Source organism: Mus caroli, unplaced genomic scaffold (genome assembly GCF_978045245.1).
Source record: "Mus caroli unplaced genomic scaffold, Mus_caroli_1 scaffold_10, whole genome shotgun sequence".
Taxonomy (NCBI): domain Eukaryota; kingdom Metazoa; phylum Chordata; class Mammalia; order Rodentia; family Muridae; genus Mus; species Mus caroli.
Window position 1 is genome coordinate 23635421 of NW_028227265.1, and position 25412 is coordinate 23660832.

Sequence of the window (25412 nt, forward strand, 5' to 3'; positions counted from 1 at the left end):
GCCCGGGCACTGGTGTTTCTGGCAGTCATGAGCTTCCCTTACGGGTTCAGGTTCTATACAAGAGCAGCATGTAGGCCTTGCCGCTGAGCCATACTTCTAGTCCCCTAGTTCTTTAAGATTATTATAAGCCTTAAAAAAATTTTTTTTTTAAATGAAGAAACCATGAGATCTTAACTGGTTGCATGCTTTTCCCCCAGAGTTAACATGAGACCGCCTCCAAAATCAATTTACAATCACATCAGACCGGGCTCCCCAGCTGTTGGACTACAGTTCCCGTGGGGCCATGTGGCAGCATCGCGAGACTTGGCTCAAAAGAGGCGGTGGGAACGCGGTGCTCGCTGCTGCTTGAGCAGTTAGGAGGGGTGGGGTCTTGAGAAATGGCGGCGCTCAGCTTTTCCGACGGCGATCCGACTGTACGCACGCTGTTGCGGCGCGTGCTGGAGACGGCGGATTCGCGCACTCCGATGAGACGCCGGAGCACTCGGATCAAGTACGTAAGAGTGTTGCGGTGAGCAACTAGAATGAATGGGCAGTGGTGTCTGCGTCTGGAAAGGAAAACCGCGTCTCAGAGTACAGTCTGAGATGCTGAGATCAGACTCGGGGTTCCTAATCAAATTGGACTCTGCTGTGCTGTTTTGTACCCCACCGTATGCTCCAGGGTGAGACCGCAGAGTCTCACAACGGTGGTGGATCTCTAGGAGCAGAGGGCAAGGCTCTGTGTTTTCTAGCCTGTTTCACTCAGCCCCAGACCAAGGTTGTGGTGACATCTACCCCTGCTTCTAGGTGACTTCACCTTTCACAACACACACAGTCCTACTCTCTGAGGCTCCCATGGCAGGTCGGGGGGCAGGAACTGGAAAGATGCTTTGCTTGCTTGCTTTTCTTTCTTTCTTTCTTTCTTTCTTTCTTTCTTTCTTTTTTTTCTTCTTTGAAAGATGCTTTCTTTCTTCTCTCTCTCTCTCTCTCTGTCTTTCTTTCTTTCTTTCTTTCTTTCTTTCTTTCTTTCTTTCTTGTTGTTGTTTTTGTTTTTTGGGTTTTAGAGGAGACAATGTTCCTCTGTGTAGTCCTGACTTTGACCTGACTTTGGGAAGTGAACCTTAAGGAGGGTTGTGAGCAGAAGGTACGGAAGTTGGCATCCACCAGTCTGGAAGAATGCCATTCTTTCCAAGTGGAGACTCGTTCATGATAGGGTGGTTTTTTGCTTTTCTTTTTTTTTTAAAGATTTATTTATTTATTATATGTTCAGTACACTGTAGCTGTCCTCGGACACTCCAGAAGAGGGCGCCAGATCTTGTTATGGATGGTTGTGAGCCACCATGTGGTTGTCGGGATTTGAACTCAGGACCTTCGGAAGAGCAGTCGGGTGCTCTTACCCGCTGAGCCATCTCTCCAGCCCAAGGTGTTTTCTTTTATTCTCCAAAGTATTAGTGGTTGATCCTAGGATCTTATGCCTGCTAATTAAGCACCCTACCACTGTGCGTCATCTCCAGCCCTTTCTGTATTTCTTTGCCACAGGATCTCAAGAAGTTGCCTTGGTGTGGCTTGAAACTAGCCCAGACAGGCTTTGGACTCCCCATCCTCTTTCCCTAACCTCCCTGGTAGCTGGGATTAACGTGTTGGTCCTACCGGGCCCTTGTTAATTCAAGACGGGCCATTATGTGTTTATTTACTGTCGGGGTGTGTGTGTGTGTGTGTGTGTGTGTGTGCGCGTGTGTGTGTGTGTGTGTGTGTGTACTGACACTCATAGAGTCAGCTCTGACCTTCCAGCACGTGGGTTCAGGTCCTTGAACTTCGGATGCTAGGCTTGGAGGCCGTTGCCCTCCGGCTATGTTTTAGGCCTGTGAGTAATGAGGTGGAAGCCTGCGGAACACAAAAGGGCTGGGGTATGCTTAATGTCACACCTTGATGACAACTTGGAAGGTTAAAAGTTAAAAGTAACTTAAATTTCCTACTTGGCTGATTTCTGAGTTCGAGGCCAGCCTGGTCTACAGAGTGAGTTCCAGGACAGCCACGGCTACACAGAGAAACCCAGTCTCGGAAAACTAAAAAAAAAAAAAAAAAAATTTCCTACTTGGATTGTTATTCTGGGGCGGGACGGGATGCTCTTCCGATTTGTAACCTCTGTGACCAACCTCCACTCATCTGCTGTTGTTATTCTGCTAGACTTACCCTCATCCCGCTGGATCAGTCAGTCCATCTGTGCCTCAGGGTTACCCCTCATCCCCCTCTTTGCTGGGGACCATGGAAGGTACAAGTGGTTTCTGGGTCCCTGCCCCTAAAGGAAAGCTTTTTAACCACAACCCCTTGTGAAGGCAAACACACATCTGTGCCTCCAGTCCTTACCCCCTCTTCCTACAGAAATCTCAGGGCAGGATGCTTTGTTTTTGTTTTTTTACACAGTGCACAAAGAAGACGGTCTCAAACGCCATACTCTAACAGGCAGGGTAGCCAAACACAGACAAGTGCTAGGAAGCAATCCCATGGAGCTAGGGTGAGTGTCCACCTACTCCACGAGCGACTTCATAGAACCCTAAAGTCTATTTTTGTTTTGAAGCCTACCTTGAGGGGCTCTCAAGCCAAAAAAGAGACTAGTGGCGCTTGTTCCCATAGTCAGTCGGCAGATCCACTCGTGTTCAAGGTCGTGGGCGCCTGGAGGAACAGACACCCCGGACGCTGCTAAGGAATATCTTACTAACCGGTAAGTGGGTGTCAGCCTGCCAGTTAAAGTTGGTGCTAGTCCAACAGTCAGACCTATGATGTCCTTCTTGGTCAGCTCCACCCTTTTCTTGCTAATTCTATAGCCCCAGAATCTTCCACTGTGATGCCAGACCCAGTGGTGAAGCCAGCACAAGTACCAGAAGTGGCCCGGTCCTCCAGACGGGAAAGCAGTCGGGGAAGGTACACAGTGAATTTCCCTCATAGGCTGAGCCACCACTTGGGATCCCCAGAAACTAAAATTGGGCTTCCTGACATGTTTGAGATAAACTTCATCCTTACAGCCTGGAGCTACACCTTCCTGAACTGGAGCCCCCCTCAACCCTGGCTCCAGGTCTAACAGCCCCTGGCAAAAGGAAGCAAAAACTGAGATTATCAGTATTTCAGCAGGAAGTGAACCAGGGGTTGCCTCTCTCCCAAGGTGAGATCTAGCATACACCTGAGCTATTTTCTCTCCGCTTGGGATGTAGGAAAGACCTAAGAGAGCTTTCATAGGCTTGGGTAACTCACTGTGGATTCTCTTTCTTACGTTTTCTTGATGGAACCTGATAGAGCCGCGTAGGAGTAGGAGTGCTGATGTTTCATCCTTGGCCAGGTACTGTCCCCTGTTCTGGGGTTTATACAGTATGGTCACCAGATTCTAAGAGATAAGTCCCTTTGGGGAAGCTGTGTCTCAGGCTTTCCTTGTGTCTGCTTCCATCTTAACAGCTCCTTCAATCTCACCTTTGTTCTACCTGGTCAGCCAGAGACAGTGGAGAGACCTGGTCTGGCTCGAAGACGTCCCATCCGCCAGCTTGTGAATGCTGGTGCTCTTTTGCAGGATCTGGAAGACAATTCCTTAGACTCTGCTCTTCCAGGTAAGGTTTTAATCTCCTCTAGCTTTAGGGAGAAGCTACGGACTCTATGACAGACAGGAGACTGAACTCAGGCTTGCTCTGCATCTGATGAGGTCAGGGATGCTCTGTGAGCCTGAGCAGGCATCGAGGAATTTCTGTTTTCCTCACAAACTACTTACCTGGGACTTTGGTCTATTAGGGTTTTCTAGAGGAACATAACTTACAGAGTGAGTGAGTGAGTGTGGGTGTAAGGGGAAGGATTTATTAGAATGGCTTACAGGCTGTGGTCCAGATAGCCAACAATTGCTGTCTACCAATGGAAAGTCCAAGAATCCAGCAGTTTAAGTCCACAGGCTGGATGTCTAAGCCGGTCTTTAGTATGTGCTGGCATCTCAAATAAGCAGGCTCTGTTGACTGAGAAGGAATAGTCCTGCTACCGAGAGTGAGAGCAAACAGGCAGAGAGCAAGTTTTATAGAGACAGGGTTTCTCTGTGTAGCCCTGGCTGTCCTGGAACTCACTCTGTAGACCAGGTTGGCCTCACACTCAGAAATCCACCTGCCTCTGCCTTCAAGTGCTGGGATTAAAGGCGTGCGCCACCACTGCCGGGCTTTTCTTTCACCTTTATATAGGCTGCCAGCAGAAGATGTGGGCCAGATTAAAAGTGGGTCTTCACAAACAAACAAACAAAAAAGTGGATCTTCCCACCTCAAAGATCTGGATTAGAAATGGGTTTTCCCACATCAAATGATTTAAGGGAAAAAAAAAAAACAAACCAAAACAACAACAACAACAAAAACCCTAACAGGTGTGCCCAGTCATTAGGATTTTAGTTAATTCCAGATGCAGCTAAAGGTAACAACCAAGGAGAGCCATTGTAGCCAGGCGTTGGAGCCTCCCATGCTCTTGCAAATTCCAGGCCAGCCTGCTCTGCAGAGCATGCTCCACGACAACCACGACTACACAGAGGAAACCCTATCTTGGAAGTAAATAAAAAAGAGAAAGACTAACTCCCAGAGTGGGTCTAGCCTTAGTGTCTCTGTGGCTTTACTACTTAATATTCTTGAACTGCAGGGCCAAGGGTGGGAGAAAAGGGTCTACTATAGGGGCTGGTGCTTGTTAGAAGACGAGTGGGGAAAACAGGTTTTATGACCAATTAGCACTAACCTGGGAGCCTTGTTCCAGAGGACAAGTTCATGTTTGAGGATGGTGCTGAGCAGAGAATATAGATGGCTGAGGCATGAGCCATCAGTTTTAGGGGCTATGAGCAAGGTGTACAGGCTGAGGTGTCAGAGGAAGGACCAGGAAGAGCAGCCTAGCAAAGAGGGCGAGGGAAGGTAACAGGCTTAGAAGGCAGGTTTACCTCCTTCTGGAAGTTCCTTAGAGAAGCCCTGAAGTTTCACTGCCTGCCCTTTCCAGTCCCCAGCTTTAGCAGGTGGACCTAGGATACAGAATTTCTCTGCCTCTTGATCTCCAGGTGACAGTCACAGAATACCTGTTGCTGCTCTGCCAATGGATGTAGGCTTGGAAGACACACAGCCTTTCTCACAGTCCTTGGCTGCCTTTTCCCTTAGTGGGAAACATTCTCTGCCCAGCCCTTCTCGCCCTGGGGTTGAAGATGTTGAAAGAGTTGTGGGCCCACCAAGCTCGGGGACCAGGCTGCAAAGCCGGAGTGAGTATGAGGGGCGGCTGACTGGGAGCCAGCTTAGCCAGTGCCAGAGTTAGCGTAGACATTTCCTTCCTCCAACTCTTATCTGTGCCCCAGAACTCCAGCCCAGGAGTCCCTCCTTTCCCCAAGAGTAGAATGGTGGTGGGGCCAGGAGAGTCTGAATCAGTGCTGCCTGCCCTCCCCTCAGTGAGCAGAACTGGCTCTGCTGCCTCTCCTTTCCCCTTCCTGGAGCCACAGCCTCAGCCTGCAGAACCGAGAGAAGCAGTGGGATCCAACGAGGCTGCGGAGCCCAAGGATCAAGAAGGACCTTCAGGGTCTGAGGAAACTTCTGCTGGGCCAGGTAAGAGGCCTAGCGTAGGTATCAGTGTCACTAGCTTTTTTTTTTTTTAAAGATTTATTTATTTATTATATGTAAGTACACTGTAGCTGTCTTCAGACAGTCCAGAAGAGGGCGCCAGATCTTGTTACGGATGGTTGTGAGCCACCATGTGGTTGCTGGGACTTGAACTTAGGACCTTTGGAAGAGCAGTCGGGTGCTCTTACCCACTGAGCCATCTCACCAGCCCCTTAGTTCCTGTCTTACAGAAGAAAATTTGTCCCGGGCTGTTTCTGGGAACTGGTAGTTTGAGGGGCCATGGGGCCGGTAAGGGTCAGTCACTTAACTAGTGCTCTATGAGGGCGCCCGTAGGAATTAAGAGAGCGAGACTAGGCCTTCACAGCTGTGTGAAGTGGCTGAGCCTGACCCTCTGTGACACAACTCTTTCTCTACAGCAAATGGAGAATTATCCTCCAGCACACGGGACTCACTCCCAGCTGCACAGCCACCCCCGTCACCTGGAGTTGCAGTGTAAGAAACCCCAGTTGTTGGGAAGAGGGTGCCCTGAAGTGGGCATTGTGCACTTTTAAGTCCTCATAGCTATACAGATGATTGTCAAGCACAGCAGGCAGCTCCAGCCTGTGTGCTGTCCTGGTGCCTGACCCGAGATGTGTAGAAGAGCTTAGGTGAGGGGGAAGCTCCTAGGTCGGTATCTAATCATAGGTGGCTTCCTGGAGGACATTAGTCGGCTGGGACAGCGGGGGTGGATTCCTAAGGGGAGAGACTGTCCAGTTTGAGACCTGAGGGTTTTTTGTTTGTTGGTTTGTTTTTTGTTTTTGTTTTATTTTTTGAGACAATTATATACTCTGTATACTCAGAAATCCGCCTGCCTCTGCCTCCCGAGTGCTGAGATTAAAGGCGTGCGCCACCACGCCCGGCAAGACCTGAGGTTTAACAAGCTTGAGCAGGTACCAACATAAATGTTGAGGCTTGACTAGAGTATTGGGTCTATATTGGAGAACAGGGTCACAGGGAACGGCCAAGCTATTGCCAAGCTGTTTCTGGTTGTAGTTGTTGTCAACAGCCTCCTCTTTCTCCTTCTTCTCCTCCTCCTGTTTTTGTTTTTTGGTTTTGTTTTTTGTTTTGTTTTGTTTTTTTTGAGACAGGGTTTCTGTGTAGTCCTAGCTATCCTGGAACTCACTCTGTAGACCAAGCTGGCCTCGAACTCAGATTTACCTGCCCCTTGATTCCTCAGTGCTGGAATTAAAGGTGTTGTAACCCCACCCCCCCCACCCCCGACTCATCCCCGTTGGATTTCTAGTTCAAGTTAATTAATTTGCAACTGTCACAGTTTCGGCAGAGCCAGCAGGACTTGTTTTCAAATAGGGGCCTCCCCAAACCGCAGTTCAATCACCTGTCTGCTCCTGTCCTCAGCCTACCTTCAGAGCCCCTGAAGTCTGTGACAGCCAAGTGCCCATCCAGGACCCAAACTGCAGGTCCTAGGCGCCGCCAAGACCCCCACAAGGCTGGACTGAGCCCCTATGTGAAGTTCTTCAGCTTCTGCACTAAGATGCCCGTGGAGAAGAAGGCTCTTGAGATAGTAGAGAAGTGGTGAGTGGAGCATGTGAGTGGGTAGAGGTGCCAGGGCATAAGCAGACTCTTTAGTCTGTTCTATTCCAACCTTGTTGGCAGCCTAGACAAGTATTTCCAGCACCTTTGCAATGACCTGGAGGTATTTGCTGCTCATGCTGGCCGTAAGACTGTGAAGCCAGAGGACTTAGTGCTGCTGATGCGACGGTAAGTGCACATAAAAGGGAGGCCGAGTATGGGAGGGCTGGTGCTAATTCTGTTTGAGCCTCTTTTTCTCTCACACAGGCAGGGACTAGTGACTGATCAAGTCTCGCAGCATGTGCTCGTGGAGCGGTACCTGCCCTTGGAGTACCGGCAACAACTTATCCCTTGTGCATTCAGTGGCAATTCTGTCTTCCCTGCACAGTAGGGCCAGGCCTTCCCTGGTGCCTACTCTTCCTACCTTGGGAATCTTGAACCCTACACAATCATGAAGGTTCCCTCATCTCCTAGCACCAAGAAAGTCTCACAAATGGGTTCTTCTGCTTTGTGGTGCATGTCTTAGGGTCTGCCCAGATCGCCTCCCCCCAGCCTGGAAAAGAATAGGAATTAAAGACTTTATACTAGAAGAAAGTTAGCGATATTGTATTTCTGTTGCCAGGGGGGCAGGGCTGGCTCTAGCTTGCTGGCTCTGGCTCTCGTGGTCCTACACGCTTCGTGTCTGCCATCCTAAGTCGATCAAGCGCAGTCTCAACCTTTATCGAGATTATCCCCTGCCTCTCCTCATCCTCCAGTGGCACATCAATCGCAGGGATCTGATAGGCCTGGCTCAGGTAGGCACTCAGAGTCTGCTTGTCCATGGTAGGATCCATGTTCATCAGGGTCCCACGCATCTTCAGTAGGGTCACCTCTTCAAGACTGCCCCACAAGGAAAGGAAGATAGGAATATGCAGGTTTGAGCTCTGATCTGAAGTGCCCAGCATGTTACCTGTTTCTGGGGAGACTCGAGCCCCTGAGATGCTCTCTGACAGGACTTGCCCCACCCGGAGGCCCAGGGCCCAGGGCCACTCACGGATCCAGGTCTAGCTCCTGCTTCAGTTCTTCTAAGTAGGCTTCCTTCTCACTTTCATACTGTTCCCACAGCCTCTGCACAAACGGCTCGCTCTGCCCTTCCTCATCCTGTGCGTCGGGTACGGGAGAAGGCAAGGCAAGGCCATTTGACTAGAGTTTAAGACTAGGGAAGGGGCTGGCAAGTTAGGTGTCCCTGCCTACCTCATGAAACAAAGATCGGTAGTTTAACATGTCTGAGTTGCTGCTGTCTGGACCCCAGCCTACTGCCTCCATCAGCTCCTGAATCTGCTCTTCCTTCTTGAGAGGAAAGTTAGTCTTGAGGATGGTGCTACGAGGAGAGCAGAATTTCCATCAGGGCCTGAGTGACTGAGACCTGCCAGCGCCCTCTCCCATACCTCCTCGGCCATCAGGGCCTGAGTGACAGATTGCCAGCCCCCCCCCCCCGCCCCCCATCCTTCCTGGGCCATCATGCCCATTATTATTTCAACAGTTTGATTTAAAGATTTATTTATATGAGTACACTGTCACCCTCTTAAGATGTACCAGAAGAGGGCATCAGATCCCATTACAGATGGTTGTGAACCACCATGTGGTTGCTGGGAATTGAACTCAGGACCCCTGGAAGAGCAATCAGGGCTCTTAACCCCTGAGCCATCTCTCCAGCCCCTCTGCAAGTTTTTTTTTTTTTTTCTTTTTGAGAGTCCTTGAACTCATAATGATCCCCCTGCCTTAGTCTTCTGAACGTTTTTGTTTTGTCTTGAATTTTTTTTTTTTTTTGAGAAAGGGTCTATATGTTAATCTGGTTAGCCAGGAACTCACTCTGTAGACCAGAATGACCTCAAACTAAGAGAGATCCTCCTGCCTCTGCCTCCTAAATGCTGGGATTAAGAATGTGCACTACTATGCCTGGCATGTTTTGAAACAGTTTTGTTCTAGGCTGGTCTGGAATTAAATAACTCTTGTCTCTCTCTCCTCTCCCCTCTCCCCCCATCACCTCTCTCCCCTCTCCTCCCTCCCTCCCTCTCATACCTGGGGAGGACAGCAGACTCTGAGGCTGTGGCCCTCCCTGTGAGGCTCCCATTCCCTGCATATGTGAGAACCTGACCAGTCAAAACAATGGACTAGAGTTTGCAGTAGTCTGACCAGTTAGTCTCTTACCTGAACTGTTCCATGGTGATTGATCCCTCGTTCTGAGTGTCAACGCTTATCAACTCCTTCAGCAGATGGGACAGTGTCTCTTTTTGATTGATATATACACTCTCCAAATTCTACAATGAGTGAAGCAGTTACTAATATGCTATTTGGAATAGTGGCAGGGCCATTCTGTGCTGGGGACAAAAGCCCTTTCTATTTCCCTGAGGATAACAGGTAGGGCCTAGGCCAAAGCTCACCTTTCCCATCAATACCGCATAGAACTGATTCATGATCTCACTGGAACGAAAGAGCTTGATATTTTCAAAAATGGTGTAAGCCCAGGCCATGGCTTCATTGACCCCAAAGCGACGCTCCAGAAAATTGAAGAAGAAATCTGGAAATGACTCCTTCTGCAGGGAGAGGGGAACGCTTGGTCAGAGTGTCCCAGGCTTCTAGCCCCCACCCTGTACCCTGCCATCTTGAGGGGACTCCTTTAAACTGGATCTGAGGTTTCGCAGAAATAGCACTTGCTAATCTACGCGAGCTGACCTGCTCCTCTGCAATGCGTTCCTTCCAGGCATCCTTAAGGAGGTTTACCACCTCCTTCTTGCTTGGCTTCTTGTTCTTCACAGGGCCATCAAACCGAAGGAAGGGGGGGATGGCGTCCCCAAAGCCCTGAAAGGCAGGTGCCAGCACATGATTGGACCCCACTATTGCCCTGTTTATAAATAGGAATGTGCTCTACAGTTCCCCCAGAATCTTAGATGGCCTCTGGCTCGGGGACTCCCCTACCAGGCCAGGGAAGAAGTCTTTCTCCCGAAGCAGACCCATGCCAATTTCCTCCAGGAGCACATCCACCAGCTGGTCACTGTTCTTCCCTTCAGCCAGCACTAGCCAGCGCTCTGGGCCCCCTGCTATGATACCTGCAAGTGGGGAGAGGAAGCTAGAACCCTTTCCACGTCCTTCCACAGGCCCTGGGGCCCCTACAGTCATCCTCACTTTCGCATTTGGTCCAGTCAGGTCGCGGTGTGGAGGTGCGCTGGATCTCCTGCAGCTCATTATAGAACTGGTCCCGCTCCTTTAGTGTGTTCATATGCAACTGCAGCAGCAGCTCGTGTTCCTTTCGGACTTCTTCATAGTCGGCTCTCAGGCTTTCTAGCTGTAGGCAAGGTGATTGGTCCTGGCTGCCCGCCTGCCTGACCATACCCCACCATGTCACACTGCCTGCCCACCCAGCACCTGCTCTTGAAGCTCCATGTTGGTCTTCTCTTGCATTTCCAAGTCTCTTCTGGGTACCACATCTCCAGAGTTGGCTTTCATTGTGTTAAGTTCCATCTGTGTGCGAGTCAGGTCTTGTCGAGTCATCTTCAGTGCCAATGTTAGCTTCATTGGGTCTTCTCTCGGAACACCTGCCAGAGATGCACCTGCTGCCGAGATGGTGACAGACTACGATTCCGTTTGGAACCCCAAATCCCAAAGAAATGCTTCCTTCTATAAGTCACTGTATTTTATCACTGCAATAGAAAAGTAGCATGCCGCCAGGCGGTGGTGGCGCATGCCTTTAATCCCAGCACTCGGGAGGCAGAGTCAGGCGGATTTCTGAGTTCGAGGCCAGCCTGGTCTACAAAGTGAGTTCCAGGACAGCCAGGGCTATACAGAGAAACCCTGTCTCGAAAAACCAAAAAAAAAAAAAAAAAGTAGCATGCCTTCTCTGCTTGGGATTTGCTGAGTCTACAGCATCATCACCACCCTAAGGGTTCAGGCTTCAGTCGAGAACCCCTACTTGGCTTTCTCCTGCCCAGAGTCTCAGTTCCAACAGTGTTATGTTTCCTACGTTACTCTGTTTCTCAGTCTAGCACAAAAGATCCACAGCCCCCCGCTAGTGGCCCAGGCATCCCCTACCATGTAAGGACACAGGATAATAAGATACTAGGGATGTTGAGTGAGCAGTGTAAATGGTGACAGACTTCAGTACCTTAGAAGAGAAACCTAGCTTGGATTACCTGGGTTCTGGGCTAGTGACATGTCTTCTTGCTGGTACCTCAGTTCATTCAGGTCCCCGATCAGAATTTTTCGGGCATCTCGTTCGGTAAGATAACGCAGATATTCCTCAGCCAGGCTCCTCCTCAGTTTAGCTACCTGGGGAGTGGGAGTGGGAGATAGAGCTGCATACACAAGTGACTCCTGGAGTCCTGGTTGGCAGCTAGTCACTCCAGGGGTGTGACAAGTGCTTGGCAGTTGCCTCAGCTTAAGAAAACAAAAGCGATTGATCATGCCTGAGTACCTAGCAAGATGTCAGTACTTCAGTCCATGAAGAGTTTGCTGGTGCCTGGAGCCACCTTGGAGTCTACACTGAGCGGGGCAGAGAGAAGACAGTGGGGGGCTCTTGGGAATGTGATAACTCCTCCAGTCCAGGCAGAAGGGTTTGGGGTTGTCTCAGTATGCATCACCACACCCAGGCTACAGGTAAGAGAGGAACATGTGGACGTTGTCAGCTCTCCCACATTCATTTACCTCGCTCTGCAGTGAGATCTTCTCTTCGTTCTTTTTGTCAATTAGTTTTAGCAAATTCATCTTCTCTTTCTTGAGCACAGAGATTTCGTACCTCTCCTCAGCCCTCATGGCCAGGACCCTCTCACTGCAGTCCTCGTTCATGGTGACAATCTTGGCCTTCAGGGGCTCCAGGGACCGGATTTTCTCCTTTTGGTGGGCTAAGCAAAGACAGGTGGGCCAGGTGTGATGGTACATGCCTTCACAGAGGCAGGTCTCTGAATTTGAGGCCAGCCTGGTTTACAAAGCAAGTTTCTGGACAGCCAGGAATACATATAAAGGCCCTGTCTCAGCCAGGCGTGGTGGCTCACGCCTTTGAGCCCAGCACTCAGGAGGCAGAGGCAGGCTGATTTCTGAGGCCAGCCTGGTCTACAAAGTGAGTCCCAGGATAGCCAGGGCTATACAGAGAAACCCTGTCTCGAAAAACCAAAACAAACAAAAAAACAACAAAAAAACCCTGTCTCAAAACAAAACACAAGACAGACACGTAGAAAAGCCCTTTAGGGAGGTCACAGAGCAAACGGCCAGGAGTCACAGATCCTTGGTTGCACAGGTCATTGGTGTACATGGATTTTTGCCTAATGTGCATGTCTGTGAAAGCCATGTATGCCTGGTGCCTGCAGAGACCAGAACAGGAGGTCGGTTCTCCTGGAAATGGAGTTATAGATGATTGCTGACTAACATGTCGGTGCTGCTGAACCCGGGTCTTCTGGAAGACAGCCAGTCCTTCTCTGAAGAGCCATCTCTCCAGTGTCCCTCCGCTCTCTCCACACACTTGTTGTTATTATTATTGTTTGTTTGATTTTGGTTTTTCGAGACAGGAGTTCTCTGTGCAGTCCTGGCTGTACTGGAACTCACTCTGTAGACCAGGCTGGCCTCGAACTCAGGAATCCGCCTGCCTCTGCCTCCCAACTGCTGGGATTACAGGCATGTAATCCCACTGCCCGGCCTCACACACTTGTGTTTAAAGGAAGGCAGCAGCTGTGGATAGAGTGCTTGTTTATTATATATGAGACACTAGGTTCAGTATCCAGCCATGGAAAAGAAAAAACAATCCAGGGGCTGAGTCCTGGTCAGGGTCAAGATCTCTTCCACAGAGAGGTTTAGGAACCAATCATCCCAAGCCTTCAGTCCTCTGGCTGCTTAGCAGGTCCTGAGCAGGCGAGGGAGCCTCCTTCCTTCCCAGAAGGACCTGCCCTCCTCAGATTCCTTCTGTTTACTACAGATTGCCTCACCATCCTCCTAAAGGGTAGAAGGGCTTGAGGCAAAGCAAAGCATGACCAGAAAGATCAGTTGGTAGTAGAGAATCCAAAAGTCCCAACAGTCTGCTCATTCCAGGCGGAGCCCAGCAAGGAGCCCTTACCTAGCATCACCTCGTACGCATTCTTGATGGAGGATAACAATGGCTTGTATGTCTTGAAATCCTCTATGAAGAACTCAAAGATCTCCCTGTAAGGCTGACATCAACAGTAAAGAAAGAAAGAAAGAAAGAAAGAACCTATCATTGCCTGACCCATAACCCCCACTGTTTCCATGTGCAACTGCTAGTAACCGGTGTCTGGCCAAGTAACACCCAAGTCTTTAGTACTATGGAGAGGACAGACAGGTATGAGGCCTTGCTTGGTGCCAACTCTGAGGCTCAGCCACTCACCAGTGTGGGGCAAATATGCCATTCTGCCCACGTTGACTCTGGCTGCCCAGGCAGTCAACTTCTTGCCTACCAGATTCTGTATCTATTAGACTCTCACCTGTAGCCCCTGTCTATATCAAAGACCAATGGGACATTGAAGATTCTAGCTTCCTGTTCTGAACTCAATGTGAAAGAGAGACTTCTCCTTTCAAACTTAGCTTAGAGTGATTGTGCGTAGGTATGTGTTGTGCTGTGGTTCATAGACGTCTACCTTAGGTGTCTTCTTTGAAAGAAGGTCACTCACTCACTCACTCACTCACTGAACCTGAAGTTCACCAGTTGGCAAGGCTATCTGGCCAATAAACTTCAGGAATCTGCCTGGCTCTCACAGGCAGCCCCCAAGTACTAGAGTTACAAATGTGGCTGGGCCAGGCTTTATAACTAGGTGAGTTCTGGGAATCCAGACTCAGGCCCTCACACTTGTGCAGTAGACTTTTCAGCAACTGAGCCATCTCTCATCCCTCAGAAGCACTGTTCCCGACTGGAATGAACACAGGCTCTGAAACCAGCCTTGATTTGGGATCCCAGCTCCACCACTTCCTGGTGGGATGCCCTCAAGCTCCTGCTGGTATAAGAGTGTGCCCAGAGCCTGGCTCGTGGGTCAGCCTTCAGTAAATGCTTCAGGCCTGTCTAGGTCAGAAGTCTGACACTCCTTTTCTGTCATTTCTGATTCCCTCTCTAATGTGTACCAGAGTCTGGACGGCATCTAGACTGACCATTCTCTTTGTTTCTGAGCTAGTTCCTTAAGTGTCTCATTGTTGCCACCAGGCCAGAGGTCAAGGGACTTGCCTCTTTTCAAAGAGGAATAGTCGCAAGATGGAGGACCACTTCCCTGTGAAGGTCTGCTATTCAGTTCGGATGCATGAGGTTTCTTTTCACCCTTGACATGTTTGGTCTGTGGGCTCTGACCTGCAGCCTCAGTTCCTGTGCAGAATCCGTGCTCAGGTCCAGCAGGAGGAGTTCCTTGCGCAGGTAGTTCTCTAGTTGCTCCAGGTACTTGGGCTTGGAGATGTTCATGGACTGCTGCTGGCAGGTACTGCAGAGGATGGTGGGCTGAGATGTCACTAGCACCCATGGGTCTTTGCACTCTTGGTCTGGGGCTGCAAACTTCACTAAGTTCTATGTCCTGGAACAATACCTAGCCTAGATCAGCCCATCCCCCACTAGGCTGGCCCTTGCTTACTTGGCTCGATTCCGGCTGTCATCTGAACAGGGCTTTCGATTATATAGAATCGTCTGGCCACTGGTGTATGTAGGCCATGGTGACAGGTGGCCATCCATGGATAACTGCAAGGGCTTAAGGGGGAGAGACAGCTGGGGTTACTATGGCAACATTAGTCCACCCTTCCCTTTTTTAGTATTGTTGAAAATTGAACCCAGGACCACCTTACACATGTTAGGTAAACACTGTCCTTCTGAGCTGTATCCACAGCCTCTTCCTCTTCTAATATTCTTCTGCATCCACACACACACAATCTTGCTACATGGCCCATGGTGGCCTTACACTTGAGACCTTGCCTCCAGTTCCTATATGCTGAGATCACAGGGATATGCCAGTATACCCAGCTATACAGACATCATTAATATGGTCCATAGTTAAGACTGTGGTCTTTTAGTTATAGATGGTTAGGATTAAATCTCACATCTTCCTTATTAGCAGCGAGACCACAGTTTAAAGTCTCTGAGCCTCAGACTTTTCATCTGTAAAGTAGGGATAACAGCAGTCAGCATACCAACGTATGAGTCAAGGATGTCGGGAGAAAAACTGCGTAGTGCCTGCTAGGAACCCAGTAAATGCAAGTTCTACTCTTCTTTTTTTTTTTAAGATTTATTTATTTATTATATGTAAGTACACTGTAGCTGTCCTCAGATACTCCAGAAGAGGGCATCAGATTTCATTACGGATGGTTGTGAGCCACCATGTGGTTGCTGGGATTTGAACTCGGCTCTCTTAACCACTGAGCCATCTCGCCAGCCCAAGTTCTACTCTTCTATATTGTCAGGAAACACCAAATGCCTGTTATGACAAACAAATCTGAATACTGGAGAGCCCCAATCCCTTCCTTTTGGCACTGTACAACATGCCAAAAGCAGAAAGAAATAGGAAAGGAGGGTAAGTCAGGCTAATGCCTAGATGGATGAGACAGGCAGGACTACAGAGATGTAGTAAATGGAGCATGCAAGGAGATTGGGGTGCATCCTTTCGGGAGGAAGAAGGAGGTGAGGGTCCCCTGGTGAATGGGGTTTGACCCATTATCGGATGCATGTGGTACCAAGTGGTATGTATGGCTTTTTAAAAAAAATCTTTTCAGCCAGGCGTGGTGGCGCATGCCTTTAATCCCAGCACTCGGGAGGCAGAGGCAGGCGGATTTCTGAGTTCGAGGCCAGCCTGGTCTACAGAGTGAGCTCCAGGACAGCCAGGGCTACACAGAGAAACCTTGTCTCGAAAAACCAAAAAAAAAAAAAAAAAAAAAAATCTTTTCATGCCGGGCATGGTGGCACACGCCTTTAATCCCAGCACTTGGGAGGCAGAGGCAGGTGGATTTCTGAGTTCGAGGCCAGCCTGGTCTACAGAGTGAGTTCCAGGACAGCCAGGGCTACACAGAGAAACCCTGTCTTGAGAAACAAAAACAAAAACAAAAAAAAAAAATCTTTTCATTAAATATGCATAGAAAAAAATGCAATAAACTGGGTGGTGGTGACACACACCTTTAATTCCAGCACTCTGGCAGAGGCAGGGAATCTCTAAATTCAAGGCTAGCCTGGTCTACATCATGAGTTCCTGAATACCCAGAGCTATATAGAGAGATCCTATCTTGAAAAAAAAAAAAAAAGAACAGTACATCATCATCTTCATCATCATCATCTCATATAGCATGCATCAAGTCCTGGGTTCTGTCCCTAGCACTGTGTCCTGTGGGTATTTGCCTATAATCCCATAATCATAACACTCTGTTTGTAATCTGTGTTCTGGTTGTGGCAATAGAAGCATCAGAAGTGCATGATTATATTCCACTAGGCAGTGGGTTTCTAGGGCAGCCTGGATCCTGATTCAAAAAAATAAAAAAATAAAAAAGGCCAGCCTGGTGGCAGGAAGAGTCAGGTGGATCTCTGACTTCTAGGCCAGGCTACAATATCTAGTTCTAAGACAGCCCGGGCTACATAGAGACCTGTCTCAAAGGGAAAAACTATCTGAAAACAAGTGATTTTTGTTTTTGTCTTTTAAGGTTTATTTATTGTTATATGTAAGTACACTGTAGCTGTCTTCAGACACACCAGAAGAGGACTTCAGATCTCATTATAGATGGTTGTGAGCCACCCTTCAGAAGAGCAGTCAGCGCTCTTAACCGCTGAGCCATTTCTCCAACCCCTGTCTGTTTGTTTTTTTAACTAAAAAATAAACTAAGGGAGGCCAGGCAGTGGTGGCACATGCCTTTAATCCCAGCACTTGGGAGGCAGAGGCAGGCGGATTTCTGAGTTCCAGGCCAGCCTGGTCTACAGAGTGAGTTCCAGGACAGCCAGAGCAACACAGAGAAACCCTGTCTCGAAAAAACCAAAAACAACAACAACAACAAACAAACAACAACAACAACAAAACCTAAGGGAAACCATTCAGGCGGGTGTGTGTGTGTGTGGCAGGGAGTGAATGAAGCAAGCAAGCAAAGAAATGACTTTCTAAGTGTGGTGGCTCACAGCTGTAAAATGGTGTGCCAAAGCAGAACTGCTGATTGGTGGGCCAGTCTATCCCAACAAACCACCTTTTTGCATAGTTGTCCCGAGTGGCCTGTAATCCCAGCATCCTGTTTAAGAGTGGAAGCAGAAAGAGCATGAGTGTGAGACCACTGTGTCAGACTGTCTCAAACAACAGAAGTGGAGACACCTGGGCTCAATTTTGAGTTTGGAAAGTGTTTCAGGTTTCCAAAAGGGGAGGAAATCTGCTTTTCAGGTGGAGAAAAGGTGGACACCTTACTTTGATTTGCTCAGGCGAATGAAAACGCTGTACTCCGTGGAAGTGGCTGCTTCTTTGGGGGTGGGGGTGGGGGTAGAGGGAGCGGGGAGGGGAGGGCAGGGGTGTTAGCGTCTGCCCAAGGGCTGTTAGAATGCTAACGATGTTCCTCTGAGTTCCCTGCTCTTTGCTTCCCCCTGCAGGTAAAAACTGGAGGGTGCCCCACTTCCGGGAGATGGCGGGAGGAACAGCTCCTTTCTGGTAGTTGGTGACACCGAAGGGGCGGGGAGGGGGGGGAAGTGCTTGGACTGCAGGTCTACACTGAGTTGGGCATCAGATCAGAAAGCTTGCTGAGGCCAGAATGGAACTGGAGGTCGCCTTACAGGAACGTGGCTGAACGTGTTCTCTAGAGAGTCCATATTTGCCTCCTTCTCCTTACACAGGGGGCCTGGCAGTTCCCAGCTTCATAACATATATGGCCTATATGTTCCCAAATGAACACAGTCACACAATGAAAGCAGCACAGCACCCACAGTGTCCCATTGTTAACTAGAGCCTTAAACTGCGCTTTTATGTGTGTGCGTGTGTGTATATATATATATATATATATATACACATATATATATATATGTTTGTGTAATATATAATTTTGTCATTTATTAATTTATTCACTTTACGTCCTTATCGCAGCCTCCCCTTATATATTTAATTTTTAAAATTGTGTTTACTTTATGTATATGAACATTTTGCCTGTATGTAAATACACCACATACATGCTTGAAGTCTGCAGCCGTCAGAAGAAGGCATCAGCTCTTCCAGAACTGGAGTTTCCAGAGTTAGGAACAGGACCCTGGTCAAGAGTAGCAAGTGCTATTAGCCACTGTGGTATCCACTCTAGCCCCTTCAAAGAAGACATTTCCTCTGAGATCTGAACAATGGTTACTTGTTGTCTGAATGACAACAACCCCATGTCAGATTAACAAGAGCTCCAAAGAGGAACGAGGCGGGCTCAGTGGAAAGGACTTTCATAGCATGTGTTTGATCCAAGACATTGAAAAAGAAAATCCAAAACAAAGCTAAAATACTTAGTTAGGTAATAAGGCAGTTTTCCCTTTTGGGAAGGGAAGAGGCAAAGAGAAAGGGTTTTGAGTGGGATTTTTCTATGTAGCCCAAGTTGGCCATGAACTTAAAAGCTTCAGGTCCCAGCCTCCCGAGTGCTGGAATTCTAAGTGTATGCCACCATTCTTAGCTGACCACACTTATTTTTATACAAATACTTTTTAAAGAAAGGGTCTCTCTCATGTAGCCCAGGCTGGCTTAGAGCTTACTATGAAGTTCCAGATGGGCTTTGAACTTACAGCAATTTTCCTTAGCCTTCCAAGTGCCAGGGTTACAGGTGTGAGCCACTGTGCTTGGTCTATACAAAAAATGTAAAACACAGGAATCTGGAATTCAGAACCAAACGCAACAGAGAAATACTCTGTACTGTGTCTTTACATGCTTGTTCATAAGTATTTACAGAATTCAAGTACTATACTAGACCTAAAACCATAAAGACAAAAGGTTCAGGTCACAGCAGACAGTGTCTGGTACACACAGCAGGCTGCTGATGAAATGAAGTCCATTCCCAAAGGGTGAGTTGCAAAGTGAAGGGTGCAGAGGGAAGGGGCTGAGTCTTTTCTGCCTAGAACAGCTTGGGCCAGGCCACTTTCAGATAAGTGGGAAGGATGAGCCTCCCTCATCTCCTCCTCCAGAGCATGGGGAACTTGGCTTCTGGGAGGGAGCCACATTTCTCTGACTGGGAAGAAGCTAGTCTGCTAGGTTATGCTTTTTGGTTGTAGGTGGAACAGACAGGTTGTAGAGGGTGACGTGTGGGGTTCCAAAAGAAGAGCATCACTAACCAGTGTCCTTCGTTTCTGAGAAAGCTTGCGTTTCTCAATGCCCTTGGCTTCCGGAGTCCCTCCTGAGGCTTGTATACTTATTCTGCATAGAAAAGAAGCTGTGGTGGGTGACAGAGCCCACAAAGAGGAGATCCTTCCGTCCTCTGACCCTTCCCAGATCCATAGGGCATGGCTCTCTCTTCCCTTTAAATCTCTCTCTGTCTCTGTGTGTGTCTGCTTGTGAGTCTGTGCACTTTGCTTATGTGGACAGGTACTGGCACAGTCCAAAAGAGGGCATTGTTTAATGGCTTGAAAGAGTCTGGGGGCCTGGTATCTGGGGTTTCAAAAGGATCAGGTTTGAGCAAATCATTTAACCTTCTTTAGCAGTTTTCTCTTAAAGAAATAGACAATTCTTATTCTTCTCCCACTAGTTTTGTAAAGGTTAAATATGAGTGAGTTAAGCAGCAGGTGGTAGTGGCCTTTAATGCTAGCTCTTGAGAGGCAGAGGAAAGGTGGATCTCTGTGAGTTCAAGGCCATTCTAGTCTACAGAGTAACTCTGTCTCAAAACAAACAAACATAAAACAAAAAACAAAAACAAAAAGTGAGATAAACAAAAGACTACAAAGACTAAAATGAGTTGTGTGGGTGCTAATTTTTGTTTGTTTTTGGTTTTGTTTGTTTTTTCAAGACAGTGTTTCGTTGTATAGCTCTGGCTGTCCTGGAACTCACCCTGTAGACCAGGCTGGCCTTGAACTCAGAAATCCATCTGCCTCTGCCTCCCAAGTACCACTGCCTGGGCTTGTACAGGTATTAATTATGATAGCAGAGTAGGAGAAAAATAGATCCTGAAGAGATCTCAAACTTGAAAGTCAAGCCTCTTGGGAAGGGGCTTACTCAAGGTAGAAAGGCATTCAAGGAACAACAGAGAGGGCTACATACATATGGCCAGTGTGACCCAAATGGAAGAAACAAAAGAGGTAATTCAGTGACCTGTGGGGTAAGGGTATGCTGCTATTGATAGACTTGTGTACATGTGTGGTCACTGGTGTTGCTTGCTAGTGACTTTAAGTATGTTGCTGTACCTCATTTTCTTTTTTTTTTTTTAAGATTTATTTATTTTTATTATATATAAGTACACTGTAGCTGTCTTCAGACACTCCAGAAGAGGGAGTCAGATCTCATTACAGATGGTTGTGAGCCACCATGTGGTTGCTGGGATTTGAACTTTGGACCTTCGGAAGAGCAGTCGGGTGCTCTTACCCGCTGAGCCATCTCACCAGCCCCATTTTCTTTGCTTATAAAAAAAAGTGAGACTAAGGCTGGCAAGATGGCTCAGCAGGTAAGAGCACTGTCTGCTCTTCCGAAGGTTCTGCATTCAACAACAACATGGTGTCTCACAGCCACCTGTTATGAGATCTCATGCCCTATTCTGGTGTGTCTGAAGACTACAGCACTCTGGATGCAGAGGCAGGTAGATCTCTGAGTTCTAGGCCAGCCTGGTCTACAGAGAGAATTCCAGGACAACCAGAGCTACAAGGAGAAACCTTGTTTCCAAAAGCGTAAAGAAAATAAAAAACAAATAAAAAGTAAGGCTAGTATTACTCAACATGTGAACCCAGTTGGGAAACTCTGTTCTGCAGAATTCCTCAGGCCACTCAAATGGGGCAGTGAGACCCCAAACCCTAGTCTTCTAGTGCCACTTAACATTGCACAAACGTGAACCAAGCAAGTGGACAAGCAACTTATAGAGAAGGACAGGTGTCACCTGATGTGTATGTATGTGTTTGTGACTGTCATGGACTAGTAGTCCTGTAATCCTGGCTGCTTAGGAGGATGAGGTAGGAGGATTGCAAGTTTAAGGCCATCCTGGGTACCTTGCTAACATCTTCTGTTGATAGAAGGCAGAAAGGGAGTTGGGCTAGGCGCAAACCTTCAATCCCAGCACTTGGGAGTCAGAGACAGGTACATTTTTCTTTGTGGCCAGCATGGTCCACATAGTGAGTTCCAAGCTAAACGGATACATAGTGAAATCCTCTCTCAAAACAAACAAACTAGAGGAACCAAACTAGAGGAACTGGGCATATATGTCAATGGCAGAGGACTTGCCTAATGGGCATGTGATTCAGGTTGGGTCTCCAATACTGATTGTTGTTGTTGTTTTTAAAAGTCACACATTGGAGAGCAACAAGAAGGTAGTACTTAACCTGCTCATTGGGTTCTTAATACTCTTTTCTCAAGATCAGTCACTAGGGCTGGTGAGATGGCTCAGTGGGTAAGAGCACCCGACTGCTCTTCCGAAGGTCCAGAGTTCAAATCCTAGCAACCACATGGTGGCTCACAACCATCCGTAACGAGATCTGGCGCCCTCTTCTGAGTGTCTGAAGACAGCTACAGTGTACTTACATATAATAGATAAATAAATAAAATCTTAAAAAAAAAAAAAGATCAGTCACTATCTTTAAAAAAAATCATTCATTTATTTAACTTGATTTTGACATGGTTCTCACTAAGTATCCTAGTCTACCTTGAAAATCGGAGACCGGGTTGACCTGGTCAACCCATCTCCCTCCCTTTGCTTTCTGAGCACTGGAATTACCAGCAGAAACGGCTATGCCTCAATGCCTGGAAGTCAGTCTTCCACTATCAGCCTTCAGATGAAGAAGAACTCTCAGCTCGGCCTGTACCATACATTTCAGGATGCTGCCATGCTCCCACCTTGATAATGGATTGAACCTTTGAACCTGTAGGCCAGCCCCAAATATATGTTGTACTTTATAAGAGTTGCCTTAGAAAAGGCTCCTGCCAATGTGAAGACAGATGGATTGCTGTGACACACCTACCTACACACTATTTGCAGATAATCAGTGTCCTATGCTGTTTTTACAAATAAACTTGAGGCAAGAAAAAAAAAAAAAACTTGCCTTGGTCATGGTGTCTGTTCACAGCAGTAAAACCCTAAAACAGGTACTTAATTGGTTTATTTTTAATTTCTAACTACTTTTCTTTTTAACGAATTATTTATTTATTTTATGTATGTGAGCACACAGTCACTGTCTTTAGACACACCAGAAGAGGGCATCAGAGCCGGGCGTGGTGGCTCACGCCTTTAATCCCAGCACTCGGGAGGCTGAGGCAGGTGGATTTCTGAGTTCGAGGCCAGCCTGGTCTACAAAGTGAGTTCCAGGACAGCCAGGGCTACACAGAGAAACCCTGTCTTGAAAAACCAAAAAAAAAAGAGGGGCATCAGCTGCCCATTACAGATGGTTGTGAGTCACCATGTGGTTCCTGGGAATTGAACTTAAGACCTCTGGAAGAACAGTCAGTGTTCTTAACCGCTGAGCCATTTCCCTAGCCCCTAACTACTTTTCTCATTATAAATTTTATTTTTATTATTTTGTGTGTATGAATACTTCCCCAGGAGGGCAGAAGAGAACATTGGATCTCTTGGAACCAAGGTCAAGAGAGCTGTGAGCTGCCTTGTAGGTGTTGGGAATCTCACTCAGATTTTTTAGAAGAGCAGCCAGCCAGTGCTCTTAACCACTGAGTCATCTCTCTAGACTCTAATATCTTATTTATTTATTTATTTATTTATTTATTTATTTATTTATTTATGGTTTTTCAAGACAGGGTTTCTCTTTGTATCCCTGGCTGTCCTGGAACTCACTCTGTCTGTAGACCAGGCTGGCCTTGAACTCAGAAATCCATCTGCCTCTGCCTCCCAAGTGCTGGGATCAAAGGCGTGCGCCGCCACTGCCTGGCTTAATTTTTTGTTATGTGTGTGTGTACATGAGTGCAGGTGTCCACAGACACAAGAGATGTCAGATCTCCCTGTAGCTGGAATTACAGGTGACTGTGAACCACCTGATGTGGACACTGGGAGTCAAACTCAGGTCCTCTGAAAGAGCTTACCTGCTGAGTCATCTCTGCAGCCTCCTCAAGCCCCAATTTTTCTTTTTCCTCTCTTTCTTCCTTCTTTTCTTTCTGTGAGTATTAATGTGTGAGCCACAGGGTCCAGGGGAGATTAAAGGACAACTTGTTGGTATGACTTTTGTCCTTCTACTATGTGGGATCTAGAGATCAGATTAAGGGAATCAGGAGATCCTTAACCTGCTGAATTATCTCTCAGGCTTTTGTGTGTGCGGGTGCGTGCATGTGTAAGTGTGCGTGTGCACGAGTGTGTGTGTGTTTTCAAGACAGGTTTCTCTATGTAGACCAAGCCGGCCTTGAATTCAGAGATTCACGTGCCCCTGCCTCCCAAGTGCTGCATGTGCCACTACGGCCCATCTAGGCTCCCATTTTCATTTATTTATTTAAATAAATAAATATTTATTTTATGAGTACACTGTAGCTGTCTTCAGACACACCAGAAGAGGGCATCAGATCTCATTACAGATGGTTGTGAACCACCACGGGGTTGCTGGGAATTGAACTCAGGACCTCTGGAAGAGCAGTCAATGCTCTTAACCACTGAGCCATCTCTCCAGCCCCCTAGACTCTTTTTTTTTTTTTTTTTGGTTTTTCAAGAGAGGGTTTCTCTGTATAGTCCTGGCTGTCTTGGAACTCACTCCTTAGACCAGGGTGGCCTCAAACTCAGAAATCTGCCTGCCTCTGCCTCCCAAGTGCTGGGTTCAAAGGTGTACGCCACCACTGCCCGGCCTAGACTCCTATTTTTTAAAAAGTGATTTAACACCAACCCTCAAGGAGGAATGCAAAATATTTACATTTATATCTCAATGGTGGTGAAAACTCAGTGTTATAAATGGCTGCAGGCAATGTGTGCTCAGGAGTATTTCCTAGTATTGAATGACCTTCACAGACAGCCCATTAAAGTAGCATGCAGGGATATGAGAACAAAGGGAGAAAAGCCCATACATAGGAGGAGAAACATTCTCCAAGGAAATATAAAACTCTAAGGTCTTTTTTATCAGGTTCTGCTTACATTCTACTGTGCTAAGCTCTGGTCTGTCCATCTTGTTGACCCTCTCTAAGGTCTGAGGGAGAAAACCCACACTGCATCTCTATAAGGGAAACAGTGTGTCACTACATGAACTGTGAATTAATATGTCACATAACCATCAAACTCAGCTCATAGAAACTACATTGTGCTCCCTTCCTAATGAATGAAGATTCTGAGTCTGTTTCATATTCTCTGTGTTGCTGGGGATCAAACCAGGTCCTGGCATGTTCTAGCTACAGCCCCAGCCCTATTACATATTTTTTCATAGACAGTAATTTTCCTGGATTATGCCTTTGATGGGAAACAGCTGTCTTCTTCAACCTGCTGCCTGTTTCTCGGAGACTTTTTTTTCTCCAGGGACAATCATAACATTGGTATTTTCTGTCCTTGCAACCTCTGCAGGCTTATTATTATTATTTTAATTCATTTACTTTAAGATGGGTCTCTCCATATAGCCCTGGCTGTCCTGGAACTCTCACTGCACAACAGGCTGTCCTTTTGTAGCATTTTTCTACCAAGGCAGCAGACCTTGAAAGATTAGAGTTGAGAATGAAGTCACCTCTCGCCCTTCTTCCACTACTGGGAATGAGCAGGGGGGAAACAACATTCATTAGACATTGAATGCTTCTTATATACAGGAGTTGTGGTGAGAATTTCACATATAATTATAATAAGGCACTTCGTTTTTTTAGTGTCTAGCTAAGATCATCTATCTATGAAAAAGTACACCTGCACTTTTGGCAGCTCGTAATGTTCTTACTGGACTGACGAGTCAGCCCCAATTCAATTACAACTGTATCGCTGATTATGCGGCGCTGAAGTCCTACCCAAAGGACAGACAGTGCAGCGATTGGGATCAGCGTCATTTTTCTTTTTGGAAATATTCAAGTCTTCCCCGCCCTCAGCCCGGCCAGGTGCTACCTTGACTTGGAGAAACTTTTACGTTCCTGTAGGTTGGCCATGACTTTGGAGCAGAAGCAGGCTTGAGCCGTTGCGGTAGTGTACAGTCCGTTGTCATAGGGACCAGACCCCAGCAGCCTCTGCGTTGAGGGCGGGCTCACAGCTGCGCCACGCCTCCAG

The 25412-nt window shown here is 47.5% G+C and overlaps 2 protein-coding genes across 6 annotated transcripts; one reads left to right on the forward strand and one right to left on the reverse strand.

Annotated features, from left to right (window-relative positions):
* The first annotated feature begins 326 nt into the window (after positions 1-326).
* Cenpt (centromere protein T) lies at positions 327-7738 on the forward strand. Of its 2 annotated transcripts, XM_085843620.1 has the most exons (14): positions 409-490; positions 1247-1399; positions 2401-2491; positions 2611-2698; positions 2802-2898; positions 3000-3136; positions 3268-3310; positions 3424-3572; positions 5027-5221; positions 5406-5558; positions 5990-6065; positions 6969-7145; positions 7227-7331; positions 7410-7738. In XM_085843620.1, exons 2-14 carry the CDS (start codon positions 1317-1319, stop codon positions 7531-7533), a joined length of 1518 nt encoding a protein of 505 aa, XP_085699746.1. In that variant the 5' UTR covers positions 409-490; positions 1247-1316; the 3' UTR covers positions 7534-7738. The 2 variants fall into 2 exon arrangements, with proteins under 2 accessions (XP_021026162.1, XP_085699746.1); XM_021170503.3 differs by lacking the exon at positions 1247-1399 and having other exon boundaries at positions 327-490.
* On the reverse strand, positions 7734-25360 carry Tsnaxip1 (translin associated factor X interacting protein 1). Of its 4 annotated transcripts, none has more exons than XM_021170500.2 (16): positions 25254-25360; positions 19396-19477; positions 14732-14844; positions 14458-14584; positions 13222-13315; positions 11823-12019; positions 11312-11447; positions 10548-10717; positions 10308-10467; positions 10101-10231; positions 9858-9983; positions 9566-9718; positions 9333-9442; positions 8376-8502; positions 8176-8282; positions 7734-8021 (listed from the first exon to the last, which is right to left on the reverse strand). In XM_021170500.2, the coding sequence occupies exons 1-16, from the start codon at positions 25292-25294 to the stop codon at positions 7781-7783; spliced, it is 2115 nt and encodes a 704-aa protein (XP_021026159.1). In that variant the 5' UTR covers positions 25295-25360; the 3' UTR covers positions 7734-7780. The 4 variants fall into 4 exon arrangements, with proteins under 4 accessions (XP_021026159.1, XP_021026158.1, XP_021026160.1 ...); XM_021170499.3 differs by having other exon boundaries at positions 10548-10735; XM_021170501.3 differs by lacking the exon at positions 25254-25360 and adding an exon at positions 18853-18911 and having other exon boundaries at positions 10548-10735.
* Positions 25361-25412: the final 52 nt, after the last annotated feature.